Here is a 14,054-nt window from a genome sequence, read left to right as displayed (position 1 = left end):
GGACCTTTTGCGCAAACATTTTTGACTCATCACATATGCTGCTGCTACTGTTTAACCATCTGTCACTTTATTCCACTTTATTGAGATATGTACATACAGTGCCTTGCGAAAGTATTCGGCCCCCTTGAACTTTGCGACCTTTTGCCACATTTCAGACTTCAAACATAAAGATATAAAACTGTATTTTTTTGTGAAGAATCAACAACAAGTGGGACACAATCATGAAGTAGAACAACATTTATTGGAAATTTCAAACTTTTTTAACAAATCAAAAACTGAAAAATTGGGCGTGCAAAATTATTCAGCACCCTTAAGTTAATACTTTGTAGCGCCACCTTTTGCTGCGATTACAGCTGTAAGTCGCTTGGGGTATGTCTCTATCAGTTTTGCACATCGAGAGACTGACATTTTTTCCCATTCCTCCTTGCAAAACAGCTCGAGCTCAGTGAGGTTGGATGGAGAGCATTTGTGAACAGCAGTTTTCAGTTCTTTCCACAGATTCTCGATTGGATTCAGGTCTGGACTTTGACTTGGCCATTCTAACACCTGGATATGTTTATTTTTGAACCATTCCATTGTAGATTTTGCTTTATGTTTTGGATCATTGTCTTGTTGGAAGACAAATCTCCGTCCCAGTCTCAGGTCTTTTGCAGACTCCATCAGGTTTTCTTCCAGAATGGTCCTGTATTTGGCTCCATCCATCTTCCCATAAATTTTAACCATCTTCCCTGTCCCTGCTGAAGAAAAGCAGGCCCAAACCATGATGCTGCCACCACCATGTTTGACAGTGGGGATGGTGTGTTCAACTGTGTTGCTTTTACGCCAAACATAATGTTTTGCATTGTTGCCAAAAAGTTCAATTTTGGTTTCATCTGACAAGAGCACCTTCTTCCACATGTTTGGTGGGTCTCCCAGGTGGCTTGTGGCAAACTTTAAACAACACTTTTTATGGATATCTTTAAGAAATGGCTTTCTTCTTGCCACTCTTCCATAAAGGCCAGATTTGTGCAATATACAACTGATTGTTGTCCTATGGACAGAGTCTCCCACCTCAGCTGTAGATCTCTGCAGTTCATCCAGAGTGATCATGGGCCTCTTGGCTGCATCTCTGATCAGTCTTCTCCTTGTATGAGCTGAAAGTTTAGAGGGACGGCCAGGTCTTGGTAAATTTGCAGTGGTCTGATACTCCTTCCATTTCAATATTATCGCTTGCACAGTGCTCCTTGGGATGTTTAAAGCTTGGGAAATCTTTTTTGTATCCAAATCCGGCTTTAAACTTCTTCACAACAGTATTTCGGACCTGCCTGGTGTGTTCCTTGTTCTTCATGATGCTCTCTGCGCTTTTAACGAACCTCTGAGACTATCACAGTGCAGGTGCATTTATACGGAGACTTGATTACACACAGGTGGATTGTATTTATCATCATTAGTCATTTAGGTCAACATTGGATCATTCAGAGATCCTCACTGAACTTCTGGAGAGAGTTTGCTGCACTGAAAGTAAAGGGGCTGAATAATTTTGCACGCCCAATTTTTCAGTTTTTGATTTGTTAAAAAAGTTTGAAATATCCAATAAATGTCGTTCCACTTCATGATTGTGTCCCACTTGTTGTTGATTATTCACAAAAAAATACAGTTTTATATCTTTATGTTTGAAGCCTGAAATGTGGCAAAAGGTTGCAAAGTTCAAGGGGGCCGAATACTTTCGCAAGGCACTGTATCTACCTCAATTACCTCGTACCCCTGCACATTGACTCAGTACTGGTACCTCTTGTATATTGCCAAGTTATCATTACTCATTATGTATCTATTATTACTTTTATTATTACGTGATTTACTTTTCTATTATTTCTCTATTTTCTTTCTCTCTGCATTGTTGGGAGGGGCCCGCAATTAAGCATTTCACTGTTAGTCCACACCTGTTGTTTACGTTTTAGCTTGTGATGAATAACATTTTATTTTATTATCTGGATAAGAAAAGTGATATGACAAGTGACTCTCACAGGTGTTGTGTGAGGTGGGGTTATTTGTAGTACTCACAGGTGTTGTGTGAGGTGGGGTTATTAGTGGTACTCACAGGTGTTGTGTGAGGTGGGGTTATTAGTGGTACTCACAGGTGTTGTGTGAGGTGGGGTTATTAGTGGTACTCACAGGTGTTTTGTTGAGGTGGGGTTATTAGTGGTACTCACAGGTGTTGTGTAAGGTGGGGTTATTAGTGGTACTCACAGGTGTTGTGTGAGGTCGGGTTATTTGTAGTACTCACAGGTGTTGTGTGAGGTGGGGTTATTAGTGGTACTCACAGGTGTTGTGTGAGGTGGGGTTATTAGTGGTACTCACAGGTGTTGTGTGAGGTGGGGTTATTAGTGGTACTCACAGGTGTTGTGTGAGGTGGGGTTATTAGTGGTACTCACAGGTGTTGTGTGAGGTAGGGTTATTTGTAGTACTCACAGGTGTTGTGTGAGGTGGGGTTATTTGTAGTACTCACAGGTGTTGTGTGAGGTGGGGTTATTAGTGGTACTCACAGGTGTTGTGTGAGGTGGGGTTATTAGTGGTACTCACAGGTGTTGTGTGAGGTGGGGTTATTTGTAGTACTCACAGGTGTTGTGTGAGGTGGGGTTATTAGTGGTACTCACAGGTGTTGTGTGAGGTGGGGTTATTAGTGGTACTCACAGGTGTTGTGTGAGGTGGGGTTATTAGTGGTACTCACAGGTGTTTTGTTGAGGTGGGGTTATTAGTGGTACTCACAGGTGTTGTGTAAGGTGGGGTTATTAGTGGTACTCACAGGTGTTGTGTGAGGTCGGGTTATTTGTAGTACTCACAGGTGTTGTGTGAGGTGGGGTTATTAGTGGTACTCACAGGTGTTGTGTGAGGTGGGGTTATTAGTGGTACTCACAGGTGTTGTGTGAGGTGGGGTTATTAGTGGTACTCACAGGTGTTGTGTGAGGTGGGGTTATTAGTGGTACTCACAGGTGTTGTGTGAGGTAGGGTTATTTGTAGTACTCACAGGTGTTGTGTGAGGTGGGGGGTTCACAGGTGTTGTGTGAGGTGGGGTAGTGGTACTCACAGGTGTTGTGTGAGGTGGGGTTATTAGTGGTACTCACAGGTGTTGTGTGAGGTCGGGTTATTTGTAGTACTCACAGGTGTTGTGTGAGGTGGGGTTATTAGTGGTACTCACAGGTGTTGTGTGAGGTGGGGTTATTAGTGGCACTCACAGGTGTTGTGTGAGGTCGGGTTATTAGCAAGTGTGTGTATGTGAATATGATAACTCAGGGAGGGACAGCTGCAGGTGGGTTTGTGTGTTAATGAGGTGTTGTGCTCTGCGTTGTGTCTGTCACAGGGTAGGACAGATGGCCAGTGTCAGCACCGCTGGCAGAAGGTGCTCAACCCAGAGCTGGTGAAAGGACCCTGGACAAAAGAGGAGGATCAGAAGGTAAGTGGAGATGGGAGTTACCCCAACCTGGGGTGGAAAAAGAAGTAGATAAAGAGCTAGCGAGAACATGTATTGTTCTGAATTTTATTGGAGCGGCTCGTTGATAACACAATACAAACAAGCTGCAGGATGAACATCACAGACCTTTTTTTTTTTGTAATCTGAAACATTGAAAGGAACATACAGTACACACGTTCCTCTCCCACTCTCTATCCCTGTTTGTAGCCCATAGACCCTGCAGTAGTTTTCATTGGCTGTGCATACGACTCACTACCTCATGCTTTAGAACAACCAAAGCTCTCCAAGTTTCCCTGGTCCTGAGCCCCTCCTCAGCCAGGCTTTAGGGTCATATCTCATAGTTGGAAGGTGAACAATACATTCCTTAAATAGAACTACATGATGCCTCGCCTACTGGAATGTCAAGATTGATATTTTGTTCCTCCAACATCTAGGCCTTACATCACAACACGCCAGTGATCGTATTGCTCTGGCTTGCCCTTAGTGACATGCTAGAAGTAAGATATTCAGGAAGATAATAGCACTGGGTAGTGTGGGCCTGCTAAGAGATGACAAGACATGTTTGGCTCCATGACAGAAGTGTAGTGGCAACTAGTTCTACTTCTTCAGCTGCATTCTTGACATTCTCTAGTGTTGCCAATGACGATGTGGCACCTCTGTTTGTGTGGTAATGGCATGTATCCCTCTAGTAATAGATACTATACAGTATGCCAGGGGTCGGGAACAGGCGGCGTGATTCCCTCCAGTAATAGATACTATACAGTATGCCAGGGGTCAGAAACAGCCGGCGTGATTCCCTCCAGTAATAGATACTATACAGTATGCCAAGGGTCGGGAACAGGCGGCGTGATTCCCTCCAGTAATAGATACTATACAGTATGCCAGGGGTCGGGAACAGGCGGCGTGATTCCCTCCAGTAATAGATACTATACAGTATGCCAGGGGTCGGGAACAAGCGGCGTGATTCCCTCCAGTAATAGATACTATACAGTATGCCAGGGGTCGGGAACAGGCGGCGTGATTCCCTCCAGTAATAGATACTATACAGTATGCCAGGGGTCGGGAACAGGCGGCGTGATTCCCTCCAGTAATAGATACTATACAGTATGCCAGGGGTCGGGAACAGGCGGTGTGATTCCCTCCAGTAATAGATACTATACAGTATGCCAGGGGTCGGGAACAGGCGGCGTGATTCCCTCCAGTAATAGATACTATACAGTATGCCAGGGGTCCGGAACAGGCGGTGTGATTCCCTCCAGTAGATACTATACAGTATGCCAGGGGTCGGGAACAGGCGGTGTGAATCCCTCCAGTAATAGATACTATACAGTATGCCAGGGGTCGGGAACAGGTGGCGTGATTCCCTCCAATAACAGATACTATACAGTATGCCAGGGGTCGGGAACAGGCGGTGTGAATCCCTCCAGTAATAGATACTATACAGTATGCCAGGGGTCGGGAACAGGCGGTGTGATTCCCTCCAGTAATAGATACTATACAGTATGCCAGGGGTCGGGAACAGGCGGTGTGAATCCCTCCAGTAATAGATACTATACAGTATGCCAGGGGTCGGGAACAGGCGGTGTGATTCCCTCCAGTAATAGATACTATACAGTATGCCAGGGGTCGGGAACAGGCGGCGTGATTCCCTCCAGTAATAGATACTATACAGTATGCCAGGGGTCGGGAACAGGCGGCTTTATTCCCTCCAGTAATAGATACTATACAGTATGCCAGGGGTCAGGAACAGGCGGTGTGAATCCCTCCAGTAATAGATACTATACAGTATGCCAGGGGTCGGGAGCAGGCGGCGTGATTCCCTCCAGTAATAGATACTATACATTATGCCAAGGGTCGGGAACAGGCGGTGTGATTCCTTCCATTTCCAATTCCCCCACACCTCCCTATATGTTCCCAAGTATTCCCACACAAAAAAAAAGAGACTGTGTTATGTTATTAAGGTATGAAATTGTTGTTATTTTCAAATACAATCACTTTTTGGGCTTAGTTGTGGTCAATTTGCAGTGTACAAATGATTTGAATTATGTTTCGGGCACCCCGAAAGTTGCCTACCCCTGCAGTATGCATATTCTTTAAGTCCAGAGGATTGCTTTGTAAGAAGTCCCTGTCTTCTTTGCTCCTGTGTGTATAGGTGATTGACCTGGTTCATAAATATGGCCCCAAGCGCTGGTCTGTGATTGCCAAGCACCTGCAGGGGCGGATCGGGAAGCAGTGCCGTGAGCGCTGGCACAACCATCTGAACCCTGAGGTGAAGAAGTCCTCCTGGACCCAGGAAGAAGACAGCATCATCTACCAGGCCCACAAACGCCTGGGCAACCGCTGGGCCGAGATCTCCAAGCTGCTGCCTGGAAGGTAACGGAATGATATACCGTACATCTCTTTGCCTGAGTTAGTGGGTGGTTACATCTCAATATAGTAAACATGGGTGGTTGCATCTCAAAATATAAAAGTGGGTGTTACATCTCAATAGAGTAAACGTGGGTGGTTACATCTCAAAATATAAAAGTGGGTGTTACATCTCAAAATAGTAAAAGTGGATGGTTACATCTCAATAGAGTAAAAGTGGGTGGTTGCATCTCAATAGAGTAAAAGTGGGTGGTTGCATCTCAATAGAGTAAAAGTGGGTTGTTGCATCTCAAAATAGTAAAAGTGGGTGGTTGCATCTCAAAATAGTAAAAGTTGGTGGTTGCATCTCAATAGAGTAAATGTGGGTGGTTACATCTCAATAGAGTAAATGTGGGTGGTTACATCTCAATAGAGTAAAGGTGGGTGGTTACATCTCAATAGAGTAAAGGTGGGTGGTTACATCTCAATAGAGTAAACGTGGGTGGTTACATCTCAAAATAGTAAAAGTGGGTGGTTACATCTCAAAATAGTAAAAGTGGGTGGTTGCATCTCAAAATAGTAAAAGTTGGTGGTTGCATCTCAATAGAGTAAATGTGGGTGGTTACATCTCAATAGAGTAAATGTGGGTGGTTACATCTCAATAGAGTAAAGGTGGGTGGTTACATCTCAATAGAGTAAAGGTGGATGGTTACATCTCAATAGAGTAAAGGTGGGTGGTTACATCTCAATAGAGTAAAGGTGGGTGGTTACATCTCAATAGAGTAAGGGTGGGTGGTTACATCTCAATAGAGTAAAAGTGGGTGGTTGCATCTCAAAATAGTAAAAGTGGGTGGTTACATCTCAAAATAGTAAAAGTGGGTGGTTACATCTCAATAGAGTAAAAGTGGCTTCCCTTCTTCTCCTGGTCAGCTTTCCGTCATATTTCCTACACCTACAGTATAGTAGTATCTGGTCCCATTACCAAAGGTGTAAGGCTAAGGGCAAAAGCATAGTTTTTTTTTTAGGTTTTTGGAGAAATCTAAAGTATTTAGTATTTAAAGTACGCCAGCAGCATACCACCCTGCATACCACTGCTGGCTTGCTTCTGAAGCTAAGCAGGGTTGGTCCTGGTCAGTTCCTGGATGGGAGACCAGATGCTGCTGGAAGTGGTGTTGGAGGGCCAGTAGGAGGCACTCTTTCCTCTGGTCTAAAAAAAATATCCCAATGCCCCAGGGCATTGACACTGCCCTGTGTAGGGTGCCGTCTTTCGGATGGGATGTTAAACAGGTGTCCTGACTCTCTGAGGTCATTAAAGATCCCACGGCACTTATCGTAGGGGTGTTAACCCCAGTGTCCTGGCTAAATTCCCAATCTAGCCCTCAAACCATTACGGTCACCTAATAATCCCCAGTTTACAATTGGCTCATTCATACCCCTCCTCTCCCCTGTAACTATTCCCCAGGTCGTTGCTGCAAATGAGAATGTGTTCTCAGTCAACTTACCTGGTAAAATAACGGATCAATTTAAAATAAATGTTAAAAATTGAACAACCTCCCTTATAGGACAGACAACTCCATCAAGAATCACTGGAACTCCACCATGAGGAGGAAAGTGGAGCACGAGGGGTACCTCCAGGAGGGCTGCAGGGGATTCAGCTCAGAGCATGGGGGGTTGAAGCGACGCCACCACAGACCCTGTGTCCCCCAACTAGACACCCCCCACGGTGGGCACAGCCCTCTGGGCATAGCTGGACCAACTCAGGTGAGAGGCCTCTCAGACATTTCTGTTCCGTTTCATTTAAACAAGGTTTATTGGCATATTGAAAGGATCCGTGTTTAATGTTCCTGTGGGTTGTAGCTTGGGGGTTACCTCTATAGCCCTCACTGTGGCCAGCTGATGGACAGCCTCCCAGACTCCTCCAGCTACTTATTGGTGAGTGACCTGTCCTTTACAGCTGGCCAAGAGTCCGGTATGTTGTTTGACTCAAAAGCTCAAGGTTTGGACTGAAGCATGGAGCTAAATCAGTAGAAGTGTCTTCCTGTCCACTTTACCATCCCCTTTTTTGTATCTTTCCACCATACTAACTTCAGTCTACTTTGTCTTAATCACCCTCTGAATCAAACAACTAAATGACCTGCCTGAATTTCTGTTTCTTCTCGGTGTCTTGGTTTGGTGTTAATCAGAGTAAGCCTGAGTCTGATATGAGTCATTTGTGAGTAAATTTGTTCTCTCCTTCCTTCTTTCCCTGCCAACCTTTTCTTCACTCCCTCCGTCCACTCCTCCTCTCCTTCCCGTGTGTGTTTACTCCAGCCGTCCTGCCATGACGACCCAGACAAAGAGCAGAGAATTAAGGAGCTTGAGCTGCTGCTTATGTCAGCAGAGACCGAGGTCCGGAGACAGGCCCAGTGCCGAGACCCATGTGTAAGACACACGCTCAGTGTGTATGTGTGTGATGATGTAGCCTAGTCCACTTGAGCTTGTAGTTATGCTGTAGTGATGTCATAGTAGCCTACCCATCTCACCCCTCTCCCCACACTCCCGTTACGCTTCGTAGTTCTACCCCTCCCATCCCCATTTTCAGTGCTTCCTGCCATCTCGCCATGCGGCCGCCACCATTAACCTCCTCTCACTTCCTCCAGCCTCCTATCTGCTCCTCACAGCAGTAGTGCACGGTGTCACTTCAGCCAGCGGTTTGGAACCAAACATGTGTTTCCTCCTTTTTCTTCTTCTTTTTAAACCTTTTCCCTTCTTTCACCACACCACTGTGGCTTCCATAGGAGAACCCCCCCCTCGTTGCCTTTCTTCATTCATCTATTCACTCCATCCATTTATCTCATTTTAACCTGCATTGCAGAACAAACTATTATGATGATGTCAGTGGTTCAGATTTTAAATGATAAAATATCTTGGTGTGTTACAACACATGCCTTCTGACCACTGACTTCTCAATGAGGTTCAATGACGTTTTAGACTGAGGGAACAAGTTTAGGTGTTGGGAGACTTTTGGGTATGAATTTCGTTACATTGCCTTGTCGTCTAAACTTGATTGAACTTCCTTGAAACGTCATAACTTCATTCATTGGGAGTTTTCCGAATCCAGTCAACCTTACTAACCTGGTTGGTGTCCAACCCCAGCATCAGCAGCACCCTAACCCCAGTCTCTTCTCTCTCAGAGTGTGGAGCATTACTCCAGCTGGGCAGACAGTGTGTCAGATGACACCATGACCACCAGCAGCAGCAGTCTGGAGGATCAGAGTGAGGGAGGCTGGAGGGGGGCAGAGGAAGGCCAAGGGCCACCAGTGGAGCAGGCTGAGGGGGGCTGGAGGGGGGCAGAGGAAGGCCAAGGGCCACCAGTGGAGCAGGCTGAGGGGGGCTGGAGGGGGGCAGAGGAAGGCCAAGGGCCACCAGTGGAGCTGGCTGAGGGGGGCTGGAGGCTGGCAGAGGAGGGCCAGCACCAGGTTCAGCGCCATGTCTCCCCCAGTAAGTTCCTGGCTGTGGAGGCTAGTTCTGTGCTCTCCACCCTGCAGACCATCCCCGAGTTCGCAGAGACCATGGAGCTCATCGACTCGGTGAGTGTGTAGATCAGACCCGGAGCCAAGATAAGGTGACTAGGGGGCAGATCAGACCCAGAGCCAGGATAAGGTGACTAGGGGGCAGATCAGACCCAGAGCCAGGATAAGTTGACTAGGGGGCAGATCAGACCCAGAGCCAGGATAAAATGACTAGGGGGCAGATCAGAGCCAGGATAAGGTGACTAGGGGGCAGATCAGAGCCAGGATAAGGTGACTAGGGGGCAGATCAGACCCAGAGCCAGGATAAGATGACTAGAGGGCAGATCAGACCCAGAGCCAGGATAAGGTGACTAGGGGGCAGATCAGACCCAGAGCCAGGATAAGGTGACTAGGGAGCAGATCACACCCAGAGCCAGGATAAGATGACTAGGGGGCAGATCAGACCGAGAGCCAGGATAAGGTGACTAGGGGGCAGATCAGACCCAGAGCCAGGATAAGGTGACTAGGGGGCAGATCAGACCCAGAGCCAGGATAAAATGACTAGGGGGCAGATCAGACCCAGGATAAGGTGACTAGGGAGCAGATCACACCCAGAGCCAGGATAAAATGACTAGGGGGCAGATCAGACCGAGAGCCAGGATAAGGTGACTATGGGGCAGATCAGACCCAGAGCCAGGATAAGGTGACTAGGGGGCAGATCAGACCCAGAGCCAGGATAAGGTGACTAGGGGGCAGATCAGACCGAGAGCCAGGATAAGATGACTATTTTGGCGGGTTCTTTCATTGGAATTATATTGAATTCTGCTTATATCACAGTAAACAAAGTATATATCAAGTATATATATGTATAAAGTATATATATAAATCGTTTTTATGTCTATAAAAATGATTGAGTGACAGGCTAGCACAAAATCTGTATCTCCGCTGTGCTGTATCAGCACAATGGACAGCTCCGTTTTGGTAATGAATATAGGCTACAAGATAGATAGGGTAACTCACTTATTACACACTATGTACACACAGCTGTCTTACCAAAATAATGCAAACTAAATGCTGAAAGGAGTAACCTAGTTTTTCATGCATGCAAAACAAAAATACTGAATAGCAGTTTGGCTTAGAGTATGGACACAACTGCAAATGAGAACTAATGAATGTGAACAGAACAGCGATAACAAGTAGTAGGCCTAGTCAACAAAATATCAGATGGATAAAAGCATGACACAATATATATTTAAGCTAGTTACATTTACCTTTATTTTTTACCTTTATTTAACCAGGAAGGGCTCATTGAGATTTGAAATCTCTTTTTCAAGAGCGTGCTGGCCCTGATAGGCAGCACCGAGTCATTACACAATTACAGACAGACAACATGAACACTACACGTCATCTAGTTAAACGAAATCATATAACAGCCAATTTAAAACATTGACAGGTTAAGGAATCAGACTCAAAATCCTTCATCAATGATTTAAAAACACCACTCGGGACAAGTTCTTCCAGTTGAAAACTATTTTGTAAGGCGTTCCAAATGGATGGCGCAAAGTACATAAAAGCCCTTTTACCAAATTCAGTTCGGACATTTGGAACAGTTTAGCAGGATAAAGTCTTGTGAACGAAGAGAGTACCCACCACATTTCTAAGGAATAAAAATGGCTTTGTAAATGAAAGTATAAAGCCTACGAGTGACTAGAGAAGACCAGCCAACCCTGGTATATAAAGTGCAGTGGTGCGTAAGGGTTTTGTAGTTCAAAATAAATCCTAACACTCCATGGTAAAGGGTGTCAATTGATCTCAAACACTGAGCGGAAGCATTCATATATAAAATATATGTAAACAAACAGTAAACAAGCACAGTAAAGGCAAATGGAGATCCAAATAACCAAAACACAGCCTCCTACAGTGAGATGCAGCCATGCACAGCTGTCTCGCCAAATAAATGAACCAATAGGGCCACTTCAAACATGGAAAATCATGGCGCTCTTGAGTTCAGAAACACGTTGTGATATGGCACAATACACTTCTGTGGATCAAATTCCACCCACGTAAGCAATGCCAGCCTACCATAAACATGTTTCCAATACAGTACAGTTCCTTTTACAACCACAAAAACGAATAGGCTACCAAGAAAACCAATAGGCTACCATGAAAACCAATAGGCCACCAAGAAAACCAATAGGCCACCAAGAAAACCAATAGGCCACCAAGAAAACCAATAGGCTACCATGAAAACCAATAGGCTACCATGAAAACCAATAGGCCACCAAGAAAACCAATAGGCCACCAAGAAAACCAATAGGCTACCATGAAAACCAATAGGCCACCAAGAAAACCAATAGGCCACCAAGAAAACCAATAGGCTACCATGAAAACCAATAGGCCACCAAGAAAACCAATAGGCCACCAAGAAAACCAATAGGCCACCAAGAAAACCAATAGGCTACCATGAAAACCAATAGGCCACCAAGAAAACCAATAGGCCACCAAGAAAACCAATAGGCCACCAAGAAAACCAATAGGCCACCAAGAAAACCAATAGGCCACCAAGAAAACCAATAGGCTACCATGAAAACCAATAGGCCACCATGAAAACCAATAGGCTACCAATAAAACCAATAGGCTACCAAGAAAAACCAATAGGCTACCATGAAAACCAATAGGCTACCAATAAAACCAATAGGCTACCAAGAAAACCAATAGGCTACCAAGAAAACCAATAAGCTGCCAAGAAAACCAATAGGCTGCCAAGAAAATCAATAGGCTGCCAAGACAACCAATAGGCTGCCAAGACAACCAATAGGCTACAATGAAAACCAATAGGCTACCAAGACAACCAATAGGCTACCAAGAAAACCAATAGGCTGCCAAAAACAACAATAGGCTACCATAAAAACCAATAGGCTGCCAAGAAAACCAATAGGCTGCCAAGACAACCAATAGGCTGCCAAGAAAACCAATAGGCTGCCAAGACAACCAATAGGCTGCCAAGACAACCAATAGGCTGCCAAGACAACCAATAGGCTACAATGAAAACCAATAAGCTACCAAGACAACCAATAGGCTTCCAAGAAAAACAATAGGCTGCCAAAAAAAACAATAGGCTGCCATGAAAACCAATAGGCTACCATGAAAACCGATAGGCTGCCAAGACAACCAATAGGCTGCCAAGACAACCAATAGGCTACCAAGACAACCAATAGGCTACAATGAAAACCAATAGGCTATCCTGGCGGCACTTGTAGAAGGCTGTGTAGGCTTTGCACTCTGCAGCATCGTCGCTGCTGGGCTTGGCGGCGGCCTCGTGGTTTGATGCTGCTGCTCATCGTTCTCCTTCTTTAGCTTTGTCTGGGTGCTTTGGCAAAGCCAATTTCTGATATCATTTGTGGCAGACTACCTGGTTAGAGCTAGCTAAATAGGCTAAGGCTAATAACACTAACGTTTTTTACAGCTAGCTAAGAAGCTAACTAAACTCTGTAGTGTTGGGGCGTGAGGCAGAGTTGAGTGAAGCAGCTTCAACGATAGTCAAACCTAAACTCCCCAGTGGCTTTCCATAGCCCCCCTACACACACCGCAGCGCTCTGTCCATTGTGCTGACACAGCGCAGCGGAGATACAGATTTTTCACCAACCTGTCACTCAATAATTTTTATATAGAGACATAAGACTAAAACTGAGATGGCACAAGTTTCAACTGACGGGGCTAAGCCCTCTTTTTTCCCCCTTGTGGAGCAGGGCCCGGTGTAGATGTGTGTGTACAGTATATGGCTGTGTGTGTTTATATATACCAGACCCAGAGCATGAATGTATTGAAAATCCATTGTAGATGTGTCTGGCTCTACAGGACCCTATGACTTGGAGCGAGGCGGCCAGCTTTGACGTGTCTGAGGCGACGACCCCCCCGAAACAAACACAGGGGAGCTACGTACCCCAGGGGAGGACCACAGAGGGGATGAGGTATACCATTGACCCCTCCAACGACATCTCAACAAAGCACTGTGCCCCCATGGGTCAGCGGAAAGTCCACACCCCGAACAACGTGCCCAGACCAGGCCTGCCGTCCCTGGGGAGGAGGAAGAGGACAGAGAGGGTGGACCAGTCCCCTGATAGGAGCCGTGCGTCCTTCTTAGAGTCACCCAGCATCAACACGCCCAAGAACACCCCCACAAAAGCACGGCCTTTCACCCTCTCCCAGGCAAGATGCTAGAAATGTGCTCAAGCTAGGGCATGATGGTGCAACTCATCTGGCTCTGGCAGTATAGCTTCTCTTTATAGTCCCCCTGTCTTATCTCCCGTCTCTAACTGTTGTGATCATGTCTTCCTCCAGTTCTTCAACACATCAGGAGGAGAGCATCTGAGCCTGGACAACCCTGCTCTGACCTCCACCCCGGTCTGTGGCCAGAACTATCTCCTCAACACACCCTTCCAGAAAGAGACCACGCCCAAACACCAGAAAGAGAACATGGGGTAAGCGAGTTACAGGTTCCTCCACATTTTCACATTTGATTCATTGGCTAAATTACATGTGTGTGTGTGTTTGATGTATCGATCTCATCATTTTGGCAGGTGTTGTAAGAATATCTCTCTTTGTCTCACTCAGTTTCAGGACCCCTAAGATTCATAAGACCATAATGGTTCCGACTCCCAGAACTCCTACTCCATTTAAGAACGCCCTGGCCGCCCAGGAGAAGATGCATGGGCCGCTAAAGATGGTGGTAAGTGTGAAGTTGGTCTAGCTGTGTGTATTTATAATTC

At 45.8% G+C, this 14,054-nt stretch overlaps 1 protein-coding gene across 1 annotated transcript in view; it reads left to right on the top strand.

The window, feature by feature from the left end:
* The window catches only part of LOC139366987 (myb-related protein A-like), a 28,837-nt gene that overhangs the window by 10,668 nt on the left and 4,115 nt on the right, over positions 1-14,054 (top strand). Inside the window, exons 4-13 of the mRNA XM_071104815.1 lie at positions 3,338-3,430; positions 5,601-5,821; positions 7,357-7,555; positions 7,652-7,726; positions 8,105-8,215; positions 8,968-9,079; positions 9,134-9,363; positions 13,126-13,494; positions 13,627-13,766; positions 13,900-14,014. Of these exons, the coding sequence (XP_070960916.1) occupies positions 3,338-3,430; positions 5,601-5,821; positions 7,357-7,555; positions 7,652-7,726; positions 8,105-8,215; positions 8,968-9,079; positions 9,134-9,363; positions 13,126-13,494; positions 13,627-13,766; positions 13,900-14,014 (1,665 nt within the window). The remainder of the gene's footprint in view (positions 1-3,337; positions 3,431-5,600; positions 5,822-7,356; positions 7,556-7,651; positions 7,727-8,104; positions 8,216-8,967; positions 9,080-9,133; positions 9,364-13,125; positions 13,495-13,626; positions 13,767-13,899; positions 14,015-14,054) is intronic.

Source organism: Oncorhynchus clarkii, chromosome 15, assembly GCF_045791955.1.
Source record: "Oncorhynchus clarkii lewisi isolate Uvic-CL-2024 chromosome 15, UVic_Ocla_1.0, whole genome shotgun sequence".
NCBI lineage: Eukaryota > Metazoa > Chordata > Actinopteri > Salmoniformes > Salmonidae > Oncorhynchus > Oncorhynchus clarkii.
Note: the sequence above shows the minus strand (reverse complement) of the source record. Positions and strands in the feature narration are given on the sequence as shown.